At 39.2% G+C, this 22,298-nt stretch overlaps 1 protein-coding gene across 1 annotated transcript in view; it reads right to left on the bottom strand.

Annotated features, from left to right (window-relative positions):
* Window positions 1-4,724: 4,724 nt before the first annotated feature.
* LOC139718769 (thrombospondin type-1 domain-containing protein 7A-like) overlaps window positions 4,725-22,298 on the bottom strand; it is a 70,701-nt gene continuing 53,127 nt past the window's right edge. The window contains exons 12-26 of the mRNA XM_071630233.1: window positions 20,710-20,844; window positions 19,844-20,050; window positions 18,926-19,053; window positions 17,980-18,130; window positions 17,221-17,451; window positions 16,387-16,646; window positions 15,447-15,618; window positions 13,971-14,083; window positions 13,239-13,381; window positions 11,718-11,825; window positions 8,945-9,081; window positions 7,969-8,091; window positions 6,569-6,673; window positions 5,468-5,549; window positions 4,725-4,836 (exon numbers count right to left, since the gene is read on the bottom strand). Coding sequence (XP_071486334.1) covers window positions 4,725-4,836; window positions 5,468-5,549; window positions 6,569-6,673; window positions 7,969-8,091; window positions 8,945-9,081; window positions 11,718-11,825; window positions 13,239-13,381; window positions 13,971-14,083; window positions 15,447-15,618; window positions 16,387-16,646; window positions 17,221-17,451; window positions 17,980-18,130; window positions 18,926-19,053; window positions 19,844-20,050; window positions 20,710-20,844 — 2,207 coding nt within the window. The remainder of the gene's footprint in view (window positions 4,837-5,467; window positions 5,550-6,568; window positions 6,674-7,968; window positions 8,092-8,944; window positions 9,082-11,717; window positions 11,826-13,238; window positions 13,382-13,970; window positions 14,084-15,446; window positions 15,619-16,386; window positions 16,647-17,220; window positions 17,452-17,979; window positions 18,131-18,925; window positions 19,054-19,843; window positions 20,051-20,709; window positions 20,845-22,298) is intronic.

Genomic DNA, 22,298 nt, shown 5'->3' on the forward strand with positions numbered 1-22,298 from the left:
AACTACATACAGGCAAATCAAGGAACCATAATCATATCAAGCTATTATAATCACTGTTACAGACAGCAGAGTCCTATACTGCCCATCATTCCAAAGTCATGTCAACATACATTATACACTTTGGTTCTCATCAGATTTCCTAAGTACAATGTACACGACACTACATTGTACATTCTACTAAAACAATGAATTCATTATAATGTCCAACTACAAGATGATAAAAAATAGCATACTACACACACAATGACACACCTACACATGGACTCGCCTATTCACACATTTCTCGCATACACAGAAACACTACTTGGGAAAGGTAATTTTCTATCCGTTATAAAATTGTATCTAAAACATAAAATAAATTGTTCACACACAATCAGCCTATGCTCAGTTTTGAGTCAAAATCAAGTACTTATGCACATAATAATGGTGTTGCTACGTGATATACTTATCCAGAATAACTAACCTGGATTTGTTTGCTTCAAAACGGGGAAAAAGAATGGTCCGGCATAACTTCAACCAGTCATATGCAACATATTCCTTACTACATGCTACTGTCACTTATATTTGCTACTATCACAGGTCATAATCAATTACACAGTCAATAACTTTGGTCTGTGAACTTATTATACAGCCACTACTTTCCACGACAGTGCTGAATATATACAATGTATATTTATATTGCTCCCATAACATTTGCTCCTGCAACAATTGCTCCCATGAAATATCTGCATGCTATGCAGCCAAACTTAAATTCTACCCACAAACATAACATAACCCTAACCCTAAGTCTGTGGAGAAAATACAAGATATTGTATGTACAAATTGTGTAAATATAAACTTGTTATACACTGCTTTCCACGACAGTGCTGAATATATAAAATGTATATTTACATGTATATTGCTCTCATAACATTTGCTCCTGCGACAATTGCTCTCATGAAACATGTGCATGCTACAAAGCCAAACTTAAATTCTACCTACAAACATAATATAACCCTAACCCTAAGTCCATGGAGAAAATAAGAGACAGGGGCAACTGTCATAGGAACAAATGTTGTGTCACTTTTTATAGTATTATACATAAATATAAACATATATATGTGCATAGTCAAACATTCACGAATAATCAAACAAGTATATACAGCATGTCATAGCTAGGTTACTGCCTGCAGTGTACTACCTATGGGAACTTCATAATACATGTACATGTATAATCTAGCACCATATAGCTCTAAAACACAGCTTTAAGAAAAAAGGATAGCACACACATATGTATGTAATGTATCAATAAATTAATACAGTCATTAGTAGCACAGAAGTGTATCTGAACAAGATGTTTAATTGTATTACCAAACATACAAGTCTTAAAAACCAAGCAACTCATGTTATCCCTTTATCATGAAGTGTAATCTTTGAAGTCATCTGACATTTAACACTCGTTGAACAGGTTAAACCTAAGCACAAATGACTTTATTTATTTATTTATTTATATGTTTTATTTTCACAGGTTGGCTCCATCAGTGGGTTAAAGTGAAAACTAAGTTTCTGTAAGTGCTTGAGAACCCGTCTAGCACCATTTCATTTTTTCTTGCAATATATCGAAAGAGTCCACTAAGAAACTTACCTGGCTGACGCGGTTTGCCGGAATGATGAGTCGGTTTGGAGTATTTTGAGAAAAATAATAATAGTAGGAAAACCGACTTTTATTCCAGAAGGCTCCAGACTAGCTCGGTCTCGGGAAAAAGTCGACCCTACTTCAGACAATTCACACGCAGTTCGTGATCGCCATCTACTGGCCACTGCATCATACCAAATGAGGCCTAAATGAATGGACAGGAAAGTGCGTGCTAACGTAATCCTGTACAAACAAAACAAAAATGACAGCGCGCGGTCCTCAGTTGCTGAGACGCGCGGTCTTTGGAGATTTTGTTGTTGTTTATCAAGCGCCTTTGATTGTTTTAGAGGTGCTTGATCGGCGCACACTAATTTTGCATGCGCGCAAAAGAGGTTTTTGATGCGCGCGTTGTAACAACTCGGACCATTACTGCGAGTAGCCAGAACACGAAGCGCTAGTTTATACAGGGCGCTCCCATCGATAGGACAACACTGTACACAGAGGGACAACCATTACAACTCATCCCGCCGTCATCAAAGCGAAGCCGAGTTATCCTCGAGTCCGAGTTTAGCCTGACCCCGTTCGGGTAAGTAGGGTTGACTGAACCTTTTTGGTTAATATTTCGCATTTTCGTCGTTACCCATCGAATATCTTGTTATAACATCGTTATCCTGCACATTTCCTAAGCATACGTTCACATTTGGGAGCGAAATTTGACAACTTTTGCAGTCGTACCAGAACTTTGTTTGGGCTTTAAACACTGTTGTTCTTGGAGGCCCTGCATAAATACATACATACAAGTAGACACATGATAATTATACAATACCAACATCAAAATCAAGTTTGCAGTATCAAATCTGTATATATCTTAAGATATATACAGCTTTGCGTTCCATGATTAAGATTATTTCTTCTTTGTACGTGATATTGCATTTGTATGTCATATCTAGGGGTCAATTTGTTAACTAGCACAAGTCATACATAACCAACATCCAAGCCTGCATCATTTATCAAAATTTAATGAATTGCATTCAATCACACCACTGAGTACACGAGTACACATAATAAAGCTGCAGTCAACTTTCAAACAATTTATCAAGTGTCTGTTGCAATGATGAGCATTATTTCGTGTGCAGTCTAAACCATTTCCATCACGAACAACACAACATTCATGTAACCACTATTTTTCACCCATGGTCTCTTGTGCTGGAATTTGACTCCTACTTACATTGTACTTTTCAATCTCTCAAGATTTTTGTAATCAATACATTTCTTGGCTGAAATCATCTGAAGGGGAAAAAAAGGATGCAGAGCAAAAGTGCACACAACAACTGGAAAGCTGCACTTGGAAGAAAAATCTCATTTAACTCATCCTAATGCAGAGAAGTCACATTTATCAGTTTATTACACATTGCATATACTGTTGAAGGGTATAGCTTTCTTGACAGTAATAATAACAATAGTATTAATAATTATAATCATTGTAATCACTTGATTGATAACCATGATGAAATAATTGAATTCTTAATCATTCATAGTATTATTAGCATTATGATGATCATCATAAAAAAAAGAAGAAGAAAGAGACAATTTAATTTTCCTTCCTTTCATGACACAACACCTCAGTACCTTTAGATCATAATACAGTACAACTTGTACAATATTAAGATGTTAGTATGGCAGGCAATATTACAGTATGTTAATAGTGCATGGCCAACAGACCAAAAAGTAAGAACTTTTTCTTCCTACACAAGGTGTTGCATAACACCCATTTGTCTGTTTTTCATTTTTCTGAAAACTTTTATTCTCAGTAAATCTTGGAGTAACAGATTGAAGCTCTGACTTTTTGATCAGATTATACAGTTACTGTAAAAGTGGAAATTTTTGCGTTGTTGAAATTTTCGCGCATTTCGCTCAACCAGAAACTAGCGCGAAAATAAAAGCACGCGAATATTTTTGCTTGCCATATGTCCCTGTGCGTGATGTCTTGATTCCGCAGAATTAAAAACACGCGAAACTCTTCTTACCCTGCGAAGCGCGAAAAATTAGTCGCACGAAAATATCCACTTTTACAGTAAACAGCAGGAGGGCATTCAGTTGCCAGTACTCTGTATATTCAATTTCACAATAGAACAATTAACAAACTTGCAGTAACACTGAACAGGAAAATGGACAAGATAGCTCCCTCTTGTGGCAAGTACAATGCTTTGAATTTCATCAACTGATTACGGTACATGCATCAAACTTCTTGTGTCCCTATCAATATCAAAACGTGTCTCTATCATCCTTTGTATGTCACATGTTAAGCAGTCTTACACTGCTGCTTGAATATTTATTGCAATGTCTTGCAATCTACAGCACAGGAGCAAGCTACTGTAAAACAAAGAATGTTCGTGGGCATTTTAATTTCCCGAATTTTATGAGAGCCAGGTTTTGTTAAATTAAAATACACGCTAAAGATCTTGTCTACACTATATGCATAGAATGTTCGAGGCAACACGCAAAAATTTCATGCTGCGAATAAGGCCGTCGGCTCCCATTTGCGAAAATTTTGTGCTGCGAAAATATTGTGTTTTACAGTATACAGCATGGATGAATATTGTGTCTTCTGCAAACAGTACTGTGTCTTGAAAGCCAGCAAGTAACAATTGCAGCAGAAGGAATATTCAATTTCTCCTCAGTCCCACACATAGTCACATCTCACGTCTCCACTACGGCAAACACACACATTCTCACATACACTCACACAAACATTTGACGGTACGCATGGATTTTCTCTGTAGACAGCTATAAAAAAATGTTATTCTTCACCTTCAAAATACCTGGAGGGAAAAGACTGAAAGAATTGCTCCATCAGAACTTCAGCTGTGAAATCATTGATTATAACAAACATTCTACAGGCAATAGGAAGATCTAACTGCCTTGCAACATACACTTGGAGTAACTGGATGGATTGATTGTGAAGTGGCAAAGTTGGCATATAAATTAATGAGTGGACAAGATGATGTCACATGACCAATGATGACACATGACAATTGATGTCACATGACGAATGATATCACATGACGAATGATATCACATGACAGATGATGTCACATGACAGATGATGTCAGCATTTTGTGTCTCGGAATCCATTCCTCTTGAAAGTGAGTGGAAAGCCGCGTTGGTGTAGCACGCTGTGGGGTATAGGCTCAAAGTGGACTTCCCCTGTGTGATAATACCTGTAGGAGGCATGGAAATAACCAAAGGAGACCGATACATATACAACATGTACTACAACAAATGTATTATCCTGAGGGCACTATAATTCAGATATTGCCTTTTTAGAGGCATGATTATAACACTTGACATCCCCACAGGATACATTTTTTCCAAAATAGTGTGTTGAGGAGAAAATATGAATCCCAAGGGACTGTCCAGTGTAATAGTACAAAGGCAATTTTGTAAAAACCAAACACATGTAACTGGTACACATCACTTCAGTCTAACCCCATCGGCAACCAGTCAGATTCTTAAATATTACATGTACCAACTGTCTGACAGGACATCACAGCACACAATATAATGAATTTGATTCTCCCTATGTTAGTTATCCAAAATGGATTATGACCAAACACTGACCAATATCTATGTAGATTATTAATGTATACACATAAAATCATTTCCATGATGAAGTGAAAATTGTAGATAAAAGTGTTATATTCATGCCTGAAGCACAATCTAGAGAAAATATGTTGTAATCTAACCCATTTTCTTACACAAGTGAGTCCTTACATTGTAGGTTGGGTTAAGGAGAGGACGTGTAGAGAATTGGCCCTATGATGTGGGAACCACACCCTGTGCAATGCTCACCTGTAGATAAATACACCAGCAATGATGGCAGCTAGTATCACTACACCCACACAGACTGCCACAACAATCCATTTCCATGTGCCTACAGAAAAAAGGACATAAACAAGCCCAGAGAAATAAATGGTTACATTCACATGTATGTCAATTATTTGAATTGTCACTGTCAATAATCACTATCATCTCAACAGTAACACTTTTCACATGATCTGCATATAATTGGGATTCCTACATGACACAATCATCAACGCAATCAACAACAACACCATCAATACCAACAACATCATCATCACTATCAAAGGTAGCAACCCGATCCTAACCATCACTTGTATTAAATTTTGTCATTGTATGTTAAACAGTCACACTGCATTAAACAGTCTAATGAACAATCTGATCACAAGGAAAATGTTTTGAACTTTGACATATGGGAACACTGAATCAATTAGGTTCTGTGAGAGGTGCATGCAAGATCATTCAGACGTTTAGTCTTACCAGTCAAACCCGAGCCAAACAACCTTTACAAGATAAATTGTGTCCTTGTCAGACAGGATACTGAAACAGATAAGCAGCCATAATATGCTATGACATGATACACGTGTAAAGTATGTCACAAGTATGTCTCACATTAAACTATACATACTCATGCTCCATGGCATAGGTACCATCAAATGCCAAGATATTATCTCACAAATGAGGAAGAGTTTGATAATTCTACATATAATCCTCCTACTCACCATCATTATGAGATCACAAACCTCTGATCATGTGTCTTTAAGGAGCATGACGTGATAGAACACACCCTCTTATAACCCGTTGAGGACGAGTCCCGAGTATACTCGGGCAGGGGTCTATGGGAAATGCGTGCAATTGTAGCAAAATCAGTCTGTCCTCAACGGGTTAATCCACCGAGGATGAGCTGATAATGCTATAACACACATTTTCCGTACAAACCTGCCCGCATACAACGTATGCTCTGAACTAGTCTCAGTGAAGTATTGTTCTCACAATTCTACTATTACAGTTTCCCATGGCGAGCAAAGTGCACACAACAGCACAAATAAAACACCATAACTGAGTTCTGTTGACATACTGGTTCTTTCTCACCTTTTCTCCCCAGGAAGGGGCTTGCATTGGAGTCATGTTGGTCCGTGATCAGCCCGTCACTGCTGGTAGAAGTGGGTGTGTTGACCGGAACACATTTTAGCATCCCTGAGAGAAGAAGGGTGGGCATAAAACAAGAACAGGTGTGGCAGGGCTGGTATCACAACTAAAAGTTAAGCAGGATTCAGCAGGTGAGATGGTACCACATACACCATAGTGGCTGGGTATTTCCCTCATCAGTAACTGCATACCCCCTCCCCTTCCCCTTGGGTGTGCCCATTGACATGGCTGGCACAGTACCCCTTGGTGTGTCTGTTACTATTTTCATATGGCATGCAGTACTCCTGCATGCACTCCTGAGGTGTGTTATCTTGAATGGTGAAGTACCCATTCCTACACCCCTCAGTGTCCCTTATCATCTGAAAAGGTGCATTGCCCCTTCCTACACCCCCTGGGCATGTCCATTACCAATAATGGCATAGTACCCAAAGCATCACTTCTTACACACCTGGGTGTCTCTTACCACCAAAGGCACATTACCCTTTCCTACACCCCTGGTGGGTGTGTCCCTTACCATCAATGACATAGTACATGTACCCCTTCCTAAGTCCCTGGGTGTATCCTTCACCATCACTGGCACAGTACGTACCTCTTCTTACACCTCTGGGCATATCCCATACCGTCAATGGCATTGTACCCCTTCCTATACCCCTTGGTGCTATCCCTTTACTGTCAATGGCATAGTACACATCTCTTCCTACATTCCGGGCACACTCCTAACTATCACTGGCATAGTACCCCTTCCTACCAATCTGGGTGTGTCCCTTATCATCAATGGCATAGTACCCCTTCCTACAAATCTGGGTGTGTCCCTTCATCAATGGCATAGTACCCCTTCCTACCAATCTGGGTGTTTCCCTTATCATCACTGGCATAGTACCCCTTCCTACCAATCTGGGTGTGTCCCTTATCATCAATGGCATAGTACCCCTTCCTACCAATCTGGGTGTGTCCCTTATCATCAATGGCATAGTACCCCTTCCTACCAATCTGGGTGTGTCCCTTACCATCGATGGCATAGTACCCCTTCCTACAAATCTGGGTGTGTCCCTTATCATCAATGGCATAGTACCCCTTCCTACCAATCTGGGTGTGTCCCTTATCATCAATGGCATAGTACCCCTTCCTACCAATCTGGGTGTTTCCCTTATCATCACTGGCATAGTACCCCTTCCTACCAATCTGGGTGTGTCCCTTATCATCAATGGCATAGTACCCCTTCCTACCAATCTGGGTGTGTCCCTTATCATCAATGGCATAGTACCCCTTCCTACCAATCTGAGTGTTTCCCTTATCATCGATGGCATAGTACCCCTTCCTACCAATCTGGGTGTGTCCCTTACCATCAATGGCATAGTACCCCTTCCTACACGTGCACTCTCTTTCCTTGCTGCACACAGTGTGTGGGAATGGACAGTGGGAATCCATCACACATCCTACAGCTGGGTAACACGTCCGTCCAGTGCCTGGGGAAAAATATACAAGAATTTCCTTTCTATTCAAAAGATTACGCTCGAGGTACAGTTCACAAGATTTCATGTCATTGTCAACAATAGAATAATCACTCAACAACATGTGCTCTTACTTTGAAAATATGAAATAAGAAAAAGAGTGATCACAATACAGAGAATCTTGATATGTACAGTGTTACTCTGCTTGGGAATATTCTTAGCCAAAGCATGCCTGCTTCACAGTCATATTGAATTCTGCATAGTCATATTGTGAGCAGGGCCTTAACATGTTGAGGACAGGCTGATTTTACTACCACACACATTTCCCATAGATACTTGTCCGAGTATACTACGGACTCGTCCTCAAAAGGTTAATACAAAAAAAAATTAATTGCTGCCCCCCCCCCCCAAAAAAAAAAAGAAGAAAAGAAACAGACAGAAATATGAAAATGCAATTTTATTTTAAGTCATAGTCAATATAAAAATGTGATTAAGTACAGTACAATGAGTTCATAATTAAATTCACTGTCTTTAAAAAAACATATAATTTGATCTGATCTGATCTGATCTGATTTGATATGATTTGTCTTGTTGTTGTTTTTTCTTTAAGTTGTTGTTGATGTATGTGGCCACTTCAAGGATGTAACAAATGCTTGCAAGGAAGCAACAACAGAAAAGACAGCTTTCAAGTTCCTTCCGAAGGGCCAGGCACTGAGGATACAGTGAATGGCCTAGGAAGACAACATCTGCTGCCAGGGGACTTGAACCATAAACCTTGTGATTGATAGTTCGTCGTCATGACCACTGAGCCACTAAGAGCTCCATATCAAAGTCCAGCCTTTGCCGATTCACAGATTCTGCACTTTACCTGTGAAACCGTTGGCACAATGGCATCTCCCATCGTCACAGTAACTTCCCACTGAGGAGCAGTCTGGTACACAGTCCATGGACGATGGCGGCCGAAGTGACTCGTCACAGCCCCCCTGTACAATGAGTACATCAGTCCTCCCTTCAAAGCCTGGAAACACAGATGGACATTGTAGGAAGGGTGCATTAATGACTCCTTTAGCATTTCTTTTTTCTTAAATTACTTTATAACAGTTTACTGATTTCATAATTTCTTCTCTGCCAGGCTTTTCCTGAAGTACTTTTTTTTTACGTTAACGGCTTGATTGTAGACTAAAAGTATTCCGTTTGCATACTATTTTATATAATGTGAACACGCAAGAATATAATACAATGAACACTGTTGAGGCAAAAAGAACTAGAAATGTCGCTATGGCGACTGATGCCTCCGCCATAATGCATGATTCTCCCAATAGGTGTATAGTACAATGTCTTCACAATGTGTGATGACAGTTTCACATAACTGGCAAAATATTGATATGACAGGTTTGTCAGAAATGTCTTGAGTGTTCACTTTCCTCAAACTGGGTTTGCTATAATTGTCTAAGAGTGCAGGTACACATACATGTATTTGGGGAATTGAGGATTTTTACTTGACTTCTGACCAACCCTGTTATCAGTTTATGCATTGTGTAATTTTCAAAGCATGAAGAAAGAGTGTAATTACAGTACAAAATATTTTTTTTTTCATTTAAACCTGACCTTTGATCCTTAACCTTTGACCTCTGACCTTCTGGCTGGAAATTTCCCAGAGAATCTCCATTAGGTATATTAAGTTTTAAAACTAATAATGCAAGCATTGTATATACTAGTATATGAGGGAAACAGTAAAGTTTTGAAGAGTTGACCTTCACCTTTGACCCCCTGACTATTGACCCATGACCCCTAAATTCCCTAGATAATCTCTGCCAGTCAGTACATGCATATGTACCAAGGTCCATGAAGATATATTGAACCATTTGCGAGAAAAGTGAAATTGCAACATCTTCACCTAACCTTTGACCTTTTGACTTTTTGACCTTTGACCTTATGACATGAAACTCTCTCTGGAGAATCTTTACACAGTAGTACATGTCTACACTAAGTTTCAATAAAATACCTTCTGGCATTGCATAGATATGGGGGAAATAGCAAAATTTTTAGCATTTGACCTTGACCTTTTGACCTTTGACCTCTTGCCAATGTCACTAAAATCTCCTCAACTAATTGCCCCATCATACATCATCCTTGGACCAAGTTTGGTGAAAGCTGCTTCATCCAGTTTTGAGTTATCACGTAAACAGATAAATTTTAGGATTTGACCTTGATCTTTGACCTTTGACCTCAGTCCGATTTCACTAAAAAACTAATCATGTAATTGTCCCATCATACATCATCCTCGGACAAAGTTTGGTGAAATTTGCTCGATCCAGTCTTGAGTTATCGCGTAAACAGATACAATTTCATGATTTGACCTTGACCTTTGACCTTTGGCCGATTTCACCCAAAATCTAATCAAGTAATTGCTCCATCATACTTTATACTTGGACCAAGTTTGGTAAAATTCCAGTCAATATTTCTCAAGTTATCGCGTAAACGAATGCGGACGGACGTACGTACGGACGGACGGACAACCCGAAAACATAATGCCTCCGGCACCACTTCGTGGCGGAGGCATAAAAATTACTACGAAACTACTATTACCAGGTACTATTGTTACTGCTACTATTACTACACATACTGCTACTACAACAACAACACCAGCAGCAGCGCCAACAACTACTACTATTAATACTTCCATTACTACTACTACTACTACTACTACTACTACTAGCACTACTACTACTACTACTACTACTACTACTACTACTACTACTACTACTACTAGCACTACTACTACTACTACTACTACTACTACTACCACTACTACTAGTACTACTACCACTACCACTACTACACTACTACTACAGTACATATACCACTACTAATGATGATAACTCTTTTGTAAATCCTGCCTCTGCTGTTACTGGCATGCACACTGGAGTGCTTTCTTTACCAACTGCCACAGATGTTTGGAAGCTACATGTAATTGGTAATAAACCCTTAGCGGACAGGCTGACTTTACTACAACACGCAGTTCCCAAAGACACTTACACAACTACATGTATGTTCAGGACTCGTCCTCAACAGGTTAACTGAGATTTAATAGAGATCTCTCTCATTCCTACTGTGTCACCATGGCCTTCCTGCTAGACTAAGGCACATTGCTATTACATTCAACATACATCTGAATAGACTTGATAAACCATCAACATGGTCAAATTGGGGTGGATTACTGGATGCTGATGAAAAACTTTGGCAGGTTGAACCAATTTCCTGGGCACATCACAATGGGTTATATAGGCTCAGACGTATACTTGTAATACAAAGTTGCTGATTTCAGAGAATTGCTTTGGAAAACAGAAGAAGAAAAAAAAAGATGTTCTTTCCATTCCTTTCTCCTTGTAGAGCGGAAGAAGATGCACCACTTACCTTCCATCTCACACCCCTTACCTTCCATCTCACACCCCTTACCTTCCATTTCACACCCCTTAACTTCCATCTCACACCCCTTACCTTCCATTTCACACCCCTTACCTTCCATCTCACACCCCTTACCTTCCATTTCACACCCCTCACCTTCCATCTCACACCCCTTACCTTCCATTTCACACCCCTTACCTTCCATCTCACACCCCTTACCTTTCATCTCACACTCCTTACCTTCCATCTCACACCACACATCTCTGCTACGGGTGCTGGAGTCCCACTCTCCTGTCATCCATCTAAAGAGGGGGCACTTCGCCTCCTGAGCAGGGCAAGGTCTAAGGGTATGAAGAAAAACCAAAACATTTTTGTTTTTTTCTTTTTGAAGATTGAAAGCAATTCACAAACAAATAAAACAAATGCAGAGCAAATCAAGCAGCAATCCATGCCATGAACAAATCTGAAGTAATTTCCTTGAGACTACACTACCCTGCCTATACGGAAGAAGAAGACATCTCAACTACGTTGATGGCAGTACTGAGTACCCCAGGATGAGATATTGGCCATGAAATGTCCAACACACAACACTAAATGATGGACAGATAAGAGTCTCCCATTAGCTGAGAGGTCCAGGAGGAAGAATCTCCCATTTAACTCTATCAGTGCTACAGTGTAATTTCCCTGTGTTCCCATACTTGTGTTGACCTTTGACCGCTTTCAAATGACATAATTATATATTCTACATGAAAACAATAAGAACAGTAAAGCATAAATAATAAAAACGTGAACAAGTGGTTGTGGGTGGTATAGGGAGCAATCTGACAGACAGTTTTGGGCGGTTCAGTTACTAATGGGTTAAAGACACAATAATTATATACTATAGCTTTTTACTGAGACTTTTATGCTACACATGCTACAAGGGGAATTGGAGGAAAAATTCCAGTAATGTAAATGCTGTGATGTCAATTTTCTGTCAAAGCTATGATTATATATGAAATGTATTTCTTGCAAATGGACAGTAGCTACGCTATTATCCAGGTAAGGGAGGTATGACTTCTGCAGATAATATTGCAACAGACTTTTAGAATTCACTCCCAAAATCTTATCACTGCTGTTCAATGACAAGGATACGCAAGCTCTTGTCATGTGTAAGAGATGGATTCATGAGAGAAGTTTTCATTGGACTATGGCATTTACCGATTTATCTATCAATCAGTTTGGGTGGGCTTTTGTGTTTCATAATAATATGTGAACTTGTATATACACATTGTAAGACCCATATTCTTTGTGCTCATCACAAATGATATCCCAAAGTGTCTGGATGGCAGCCTTAGAACCTCACACTGCACTTGTATCATCGAAGGGAAACTTATCATTCAAAATCTAAAATCATAATAACCCCCTACTCCCACATAAGCAACATACACTCACAAAGGCCAGGCACTATTTGTGCAGCTGTAAACATATACATGTACTTACTAGCAAAATTATGAGGACGGAAAGATGCAAGTACTTTAACCATTTGAGGACGGACTGATTTTGCTACAATACACATTTTCCATAGACACCTGCCCAAGTACACTCGGGACTCATCCTCAACGGGTTAACCCAATGAGGATGAGCTGATTTTGTTATAACACATGTTTCCCATAGCCATCTACTGGAGTATACTTGGAACTACAATGTAGTCATCAACAGCTTTAATAACAGTTTTTGGCATGGCAGGGAATAGTGTGGCTTACTCAACTCACCTACTGTCTATGAGATGTGTAGTACATGGCTTCCCACCCAAGACTGGTGGACTGATCACAACTCTGGTCCTTGTTCTCTGGCCTCCCAGTGTGTCATTGAAGCAATTTTTAAGGCAAGGTGTGAACTGCGACCACTCTGACACCTGGTAGGAAGGGACAACAATACCATGTCAAGTATGACGTGACAGAAAATCTCTCCCAACAAAATAATTCCTTCTGTGCGTCTCTGGTTGAAATATAAAAAAAAAAATTGAGTGTTTCAGGTCGTAATACCATTTTCATGATAATTGCTTTTTTTTAATAAACTGTTACAACAGACTCATTTATTAGCCATTCCCAAGAAAAAACATCAAACAAACAAACAAACAAACAAATAAACAACGTAAAAAAAGTAATACTAACGTCATGTTAACAATATACTGTAAAACAAGGAATGTTTGCATGCATTTTAAGTTCATTTCGCGAGCGCCAAGATTTGCGAAATCAAAATGCACGCGGAAGTTCTTGTCTACACTGTATGCATTGAATGCTAGTGGCAATTCGCGAAAATTTCATGCCGCGAAAAAGGCCGTCGGCTCCAATTCACGAAAATTTCATGCCTCGCATATATCATGTTTTACAGTAACTGACACCAAAAGAAATATTCACACAAGATCATTTGGTATAGTCCACATCTGCATGAATAATGAACTTTGGCCCAGTATGAATGGGGTGCTGTACTGACACACTTACCACACAGTCCCCGGGGCACCAAACTTCACAGCGGCGGTGAGTGTCCAGGTCCAGGGATGTCTGGTTGGGGTGTAGCCCCAGCTGGTTCCACCCCTCTAGAGAGCCCTCATTCCCTTGGGCTGAGGGGTAATATGTACACCCCAGGATGGGGACATAAAGAGGATGAGAGAGACTCCATTACAATGTCAAACACTGTCTTTCCCCCCTTCTGCCCCTTTCTACTTCCCCAACCCTGTCTTTTGTCCTCATCCCTCCCCTCTCCTCTCCTTCTTACTTTACATACCACTTATTGTCCTCATTTATACTAATACTAATTATGATAATTAAATGGTAAGGTTTTATCTATCCAGGGTAGCCTCTTCAGTGTTGTCACTGCTCTACCAGAGGGCCCTGGCTTTATTATCACCCCAGCATTGCCAGGTACCCATTTATACTCCTGGGTCGACAGGGACATTGTGGGTAACTGTTTATTCTTGCCCAAACGAATGCAGTACTGAGTAGATCTCTTGAACCGAATGAGAAACATGGAGATTGTACACCTCCAGTCCAGGACTTGGTTTACACTATTGCACAGGGAAGACAATGATAAGGGTTTCAATTAACTAGTCTAGTTATGTCTTCTTCTTTTTTTACCTTCCTTTTTTTTTTTATTCCAGTGGGTGATTTTTTTCTTCTTTTCTTTTGTTTATTTTTTTGCTTTTAATTTTGTGTGTGTGTGTGTGTGTCTTGGTATTTTCATTTGACTTTTTCCACCTCCTTATCATTCCCTTGTTTTATGCTGTATATGATTCAAAATTGTATTGCTGTTTGTACATATGTTTTATTGTATATGTAATGCAAATTGTGAAAAGGAGAATGCTACTGTTCATCTGAATGATACAATCCAAAAATTTAAAAAAAATAAACATACTGTGGGATGCTGTAAACGTCATCATACATTTTCATTATCACATAGGAATTCTTATGACTCTCACAAGAGTACTGACTAATCAGTGTGATAGTCCATACGTACCTTCCATTTGTATCATCTGCTGTCATGAGCAAGTACAACTACAGTATCCAGTATGACCTCATTACAATACCAGAATTATCCAGACATAACAAGAACTACGTGTATTCTTACTAGAAATCAATATATCATTTGCCATTCATTGTCACAATAAAACATATTTCATACCTTTATCTGAATTGCTTTCCTGAATTTTGAAGAAAAAAGAGATCGAAAAAAAAAGAAAGAAAGCAAAAAAGAGGAAGAGACTATCAAACATTTTGTGATTTAAAATGTAAATGAAAAAGGAAGGATGCCATAGAATGCATAATTCTGTATCAAGTCACTGTATAGAAAACAAGATCATAAGACTTTAAAAGTGATCACTGAGAATGGGAATCAGGGGGACCACGAAAGAATGAAAAGTGAAGCAAAATGATAACTTAGCTATGTGCTAAATAGCTGGGAAGATGATTTTTGTCACACACCATTTAAGTAGCAGTACTCCCAGTCCACAGTGAGTCCGTCACTTCGCTGGCACTCCACCAGACGGGTCTGCTCTCCGACACCGCAGCCTGCCTTGCTGTCAAACTGACAACTGCTCCAGTTGCCTCGGAACCAGCGGTATGTGTAACAGGGTTTGACGTTACACGGCTTGGTCTGGAATGGACAGGACATACACAGATATATCAATTGGATTAAACCTCAGCATTTTTTTTTTCCCTAAAGATCCTACTTGGGTCCCCAAATCCTGATTCTTTGATTCAAGTTGGAATTCTTGATTGTTCAACTTCATTAATGTTAGCACCTTTCCTGCACTAAGCAGTACTGGTAAGCAAGTGTACTTTAATACTTACTAGCTCTACACTTAAAAATATTATTTAGGAAGGTAAAGGATCTAATATTGTTAATCTTGATTTTAATCTGTGGCTTTTATATGCTCTTGTTGTTTTAGACATAAATCTTGACAGAAAATCTTACATTTGCATACACTACAACTGGCATTGTGTTTAACATGATCATACTTGCAAAATGATAATTATCAGAGGTTATATCAAGACTGCCAACTTCTGTGACCCCCAACAATAAAACAAATACATAGAAACACATTGCAGTGACTCAAACCGAAAAACTTCTTTTGAGTGCCAAAATGGGAAAAAAAATAACAGTATATTTTGGTTTAAAAGAAATAGAAAATGTTGTACACAAAGACAATCAAAAGAGATCACAAAAAACTTTTTCTTTCCAAACAGTACATCCTATACTTGGATAATCCAAAAGGAGACTAAACATACAACAAACATAAAATGTACTTGCCAGCACCTCTGTTATATTACCAAATGAACACTCAGTATTAACACCATTCTGTCTCAAAGAAGACAACACTTTAGCCATTAATTCTGATAATTTTGTCTTGATTTGTCTGACCTCATTCAAATTGTGGACTTCTTGGCAGCGACGACCCGTTCCCGACGAGTGGGTGACGATCTTCCTCGTGCGCACCACGATGCCGCTGGTCCCACACGTCTGGCTGCACTCCGACCACGGTGTGAACTCACCCAGCTGGCAGTCCACGGGACACTCCACGAGGCAGGACTCATGGGTCGTGACATTCTCGTGCTGACACTGGTCCATGCCCACGATCTCTCCCGCCAAGTTGACGCAGTTCAGCGTCCGGTGGCGAGTACCTTTGACCAAAGAATAATGTGAAAAAGAAAATCACAAAGGGGAAATGACTACACATTTGAACAATTGATACTGCCGACAGGCAGGTATTACAGGAACAATATCATATGTTATCATCATCACCTTCAACTCACAAAAGTCACAGTAAAAAAAGTGCAAGTTTCAGAACTGACATTGTTGCAAAAGTTTTGAAACATTTTCCAAAGGTAGATGCAGTGTGGATATAAGAAAAGAAAGGCAAAAAGAAAGGTGAAGGGGAAGGAAGATTACATAGTCATGTAGCTGAATAAGGTAGAGAAACAAATTTCATCAGTGAAAAAGCATTGAAGCTGCATGTGTCCACATTCATTGCTATCCAGTGTACATAATAACGAGTTCTTCTAATCACCTGAATTCATGCTGAATAAGTTTTTATTTGAAAATAACATGATATTGTCAGAATATAATTCTTTTCCCATCCATCTCTGTCTCTGACCAATTTACTACATGAATGACCCAGAAAAGTGGTATATAATTCATTAATTGTGGAATGCAGAGAAAAATGTAAAATATTTTTCAGTCAGACCCAAAACTTACCTCTTCCACAGTCCCCTACCACTGCCCTACACTGGCTCCACTCCCCAAGCCTCAGGCGATACGTAGCCCCAGCACAGTCCACTTCAGTGCAGGGAACTGTCTGTCGAAGTGGCAGGCAGGGTTGCAGCTCGGCGTTGGGTCTGACCACGATGCGCGTCCTGGATTTCTGGCCTGACGAACACGGACTGCTGCAGGTCGTGAAGGCTGACCACTCACTGAATACACAATCCCCTGAGATCAGGAAAAATGGTCAAGCGGTCAAGGGAGTTAGAATGGGGTAACGTTTTGATTACTGCCTTCAGTGGTATGAGGATGATGATAATGATGATAATGACACACATAAAGATGATGACCATTAATGATAATGAGAGTGAGAAGAGGAAGAAGAAGGAGAAGCTATTTCTACGGTTTATGAATCTTTTTTTTTTTTTCATGGTAACATATGCATTGGCATGCAGAACATGCAATTGGTATACAAAGTACAGTCCATTCACAATCATGGTTGTCTTCATGGTTTGCTGCTCTGCAACATTTTTTGTAGACATGTACATCTTATTTGCTTATACTCAAGCCAAGACTTGTCAAAAAACCATTGTCACTTATTGCGCTGAAACCATGAATTCACTGTCTAATTATATAAGTATAGAACTGATTGCAATTTGCAGGGCTACGGTGACAAAAGTTTACAGAAAATTGAAGAATCTGACAAATTCCATATCTTTCTGCCTCTACAAGAAATCTTGACTGGGATATGCAGACCTTGGCAGGGTAGAGGGCAGGATTGGCTGTCAGCAGGCTTTGGCGCCCTCTGTTGGCAGAGTGCGTCATTCCCAGCAGGGCAGGTGACGGTTCGTGTCTGTTTTCCTGTGCCACAGTTTGTCTGCAGGTCGGTGGGTACGCAGGGGTTCCACTGATGTGAAGAAGAAACGTGACAAGATAATTAATGTCAATTAATTAAAATGACACGTGAAATATGCTACTAAACCAATAGAAAGAGGTACTTCCATCTGATATTGGTACTGATGAGATAAACAAGGTAAATTATAGTAATGATAAAAATGATAATAATCATTAACATAATAATAATAATAATATTAACAATAATAATAATAATAATAATAACAATGATAATAATGATACAGGATACTCATAATGCACTAATTCAACATGACTAATGTGCTCAAGGTACAGAAACTAGTACTTAGCAAGTTTTACAAGTACAAGCATATAGATTATTATTACTACAAAATGTATAGTAGTAAGAAGAAATGAATTCAAATGCAGCTTACCTCTATTAATGGAATTCAATTTTTCTTTCCTTATACATATTATAACAAAATAAAGCAAGAAGAGTAATCAATTTTGCCTATATGTGTATCACATCTTTGCTTTTCTTTTTGTGACTATTCTTCTTTCAGCCATTTTTGTATTTCCAGTTTAAAAAAAAAAATGGTTCTTGAATATCAACTTACAAGTATCAAAAACATATCAAGATCAGGAATTACAGGGTATCTTCTAATGTCTTACTGCACTTTTATGTCTCCTATCAGCCTATTGCTAAATCTTGCAAAGTGCACAAAGCAATTATGTGTTCATATCTATATATGTCTGCCAATATGTAACTAGGTCAAAGAGATCACATCCAACTTTAAATCATCTAAGATCACAGTCAGCAGATTGCTAAAAACCACAGAGATGACTCTACCTCGGATAGATCCCACTCCAGCTGGTCACATGACCTCTCAAAGCACATCTGTGTCTCGGCCAACAGAGGGCAGGCTCTTCCTCCCTGAATCGGACTGACAGTGCTGGTTCGAGTTCTCGTCCTCTCACCTACAAAAACAAAAGACAAAAACAAAAACAAAAACAGGTGGAAGGGGGGAGAATTAAAGAAAGAGTGATAAAAAAGAGCTCTTGAAAAATCAAGTAAAATGAGATGCAGGAACAGCAAAAAGAAGGTTTTGAATCTAAGACTTCCTGGATGAAGAGCAAAGCATTGTTGTTGTTATTGTTCTTGTTCTTGTTATTGCAGGTGGTGGAGGTGGTGGTATTGCTTAAGAGGTGCATCATTTACATTTGAACAATTTGCACCTTTACCTTATTTTAACCATGTGAAGGAAACAAACCTTAGCCTTTGTTCAAGGCTCTCTTGCAGTAGTGATTGCAAGAGAGAAAAGCATTTCTTGTCACTGAAGAAGTCAAGCCACCAGCATGAGACTTTTTATTTTGAATCATACACCTTTGAAATAAAGAATTAATTTGCTATCAGTGTTTGGGAGCAAAACTTGTGACCAATCAGCACAGCTCTGCTCAAATAAGCTGACAAAAAGCATGGCTTCTTACAGGTACGTCAATAAAGATTTGAATGTGATATGCATCAATGGATTATACACCTGTAACATCAAGTACAGCCTTCTGTACTGGCAGCCAATTGGCTATTCTAGCAATTCCATTTGACAAAATTCAGTAATTGAGCCAATTGGTAGGAACTAAGCTTTGTATTGATTGATTTGTTTGCTGATGGTATCAGGGAATCTGAAAAGAGCTAAACAGACCTAGATAGCTACCATCAGTATTAATCTCAATCAACGGAAAAGATTAAAAATGAGATGTGAATGAAAACCTTGACCACAGGGCTCAGAGCAGGATGACCAATTGGACCAGATGGTCACTTCACAGTCCACAGAGCACTGGACTTTGCAGGCTCTGGTCTCGGTGGGTAGGACCTGGTCAGTTTCTCCGGCCAGACAGAAGAGATCCGCCACCTGGGTGCCATCATTCCGCTCACAGAGGGCGCCGCGATTTTGTCTCCCATTTCCACATTTCAAGCCTGGATAATAACATGAAAGTCAAAAATTTGCAAATTATAATAATTCATAACACTTGATAGCAACTGCAAATTCATTCATTAGCTAACAAGCAATCAAATCTTAATTCAGACTACTGGGATAATACATGTGTCAGCAGATAAACATAATACTTTCAAACTTTTTAGAGTTGTAAACGTGTAGGTATAATCTCTCTTTTGAGCACACCAGGGCCCCGTCAGTGACAACTGCCACATATCTATGACAAATTTGCTCTCAGCCAATCAGATGCAAGGATTTCAGTAGCTTGTCACAACTATGGCAACTTGTCACTGATAACAATTTTATATGAAATGGGGCCTGGATCTGAGTTTGATTTTTAAAAAAAAACAAGACGAACAAACAAACAAACAAACATCCCTTTCAAATGCACCTGTACTGAACTGAAATATGTTTGTGATATTGCTGAACATCAAACCTGAATAACATTAAATATTTTGTCCAGGTTACAGAATCATTTTTCACTTCCCAATTGCTGCCATACCAATTAACCTCTTGTAAATTACATTGTACAACTGTATTCCTAAGACTAATAAAAAATTTGATACAACAGCCCCCTCGGTCCAACCCACTTGTACTTTGTGCGTCTATCATGGTAGGAATTTTCTCTTGGCCTGCCTACCTGCAGGAAGAACACAGGAGGTCCAGGGCCCATAGGACCAGGAGTAGATAGCCTTGTTTGAGTTGCAGGACTGGAACTCATGGAGGTCACTGTCTGCGATGTGAGGACACAGCTGACGTGGATTGTCCCTGGGACCTTGGGTGTACAGGAAAGGATAAGCATAGCATTCACAATCAAACAGGAATATCACTTTAAATTGCCTGAATGCTGATTTCCATGCCAAGTAAAACAATGCACTGTTGGTGGTGACACAGAAAAATTGTTCCGATTGAAAGACATTTGGAGTTTGGTTGGGCACTTTCCTCTTTCTTTTTTTTTTTTTGTATTTCCAGTTAATGAAATAGTTTACACCGTATTACAGAACACATTTACAACACAAATATCATAAATTTAGCAATAAATAACCAGTAAAACAAAAATTTCACTTTTTAGATAACAACATAATTATATCAAAAACATAACTTTAAACACTGTCTCACAAGTCAGCATTATGTATCCAATGTGTTGCTTTATTTTTCTTATCCTTTATTTTTTGTTAAATTCTATTATAGCAATACATTGCAGTTTTGTTCTTCTTCAAAACAATTAAGTAGTATTTTGAATGAATATGAGCATATTTATCTAGAATATATGTGACCCGCTACAACAAAATAGTCCTAAAGTCGGGCGAGGCCGATTATTTGAAAATTGCATGACACGATTCCCTAATCTTTCTGCTTTAAATTGATGTATAACACATCTTCTAAAAATAATCGGCTGTGGAGATATCGATGTTTAAAAGAGAGCATGACGAGACGTCTTGGAAATCACTGTTTCGAGAAAAGCGCCCTAAAAGATCTCCTTGCGACGCAATCACGATCAAGGGACACGCAAGTCAGTATTCACCTCCGGACAATAGAAGGTAAGCCCTAGCAACCCCCGAAATGCTCATTCAAACACAGCGTCGGCGGTCTCCTCACCGACCAATCAGTGACCAGGATGCCAGGAGAAGCGGCTGGGCATAGCGCACCCTGCCAGCACGCACCAGTCGACTGGGCAGTGTGCGAGCTTCACGCTTCGGTTAGCGGCAAGCAGCAAACTGACCAATGAGATCACTCTGGTCGTTGTTAGGGGCGGAGCCTATCTGTGGCGCTCAATCCAAATGTTCGAACCCGTTTCTGCTTCGTTGAAACGCCAAAAAACATGGCCCAGAAAAACGCTATTTTTTGGTCTTTCCTTTCATCATTTTGCTTCAAAATTTCGACAGACGATAGAAGACATGTCAGACTCTAATAATATGTCAAATTCAGAAAATCGTAAGTTTTGACCAATTTTGATGCTCTGACTTCAAACTCGATTTTCACGGCTTTGACCGTGCGCGACTTTAGGACCATTTTGTTGTAGCGGGTCACATATTATGAAGCATAAGAGTGATATGGTGCCAAGAATCAAACACATCTATAAAGTTTTCCATCATAAAGGTGGTGCAGATGTGTGACATAGGGTTTTGCCGATTGCTTGATTGATAGGTTGATTGCTTGATTGATTGCTTGATTGATTGATTGATTGATTGATTGATTGATTGATTATTTCCTGTTTGCAATGGAAAT

This window comes from Diadema antillarum, unplaced genomic scaffold, assembly GCF_040938485.1.
Source record: "Diadema antillarum isolate AM-2024a unplaced genomic scaffold, OU_Dant_1.0 scf00000099, whole genome shotgun sequence".
NCBI classification, from domain to species: Eukaryota; Metazoa; Echinodermata; class Echinoidea; order Diadematoida; family Diadematidae; genus Diadema; species Diadema antillarum.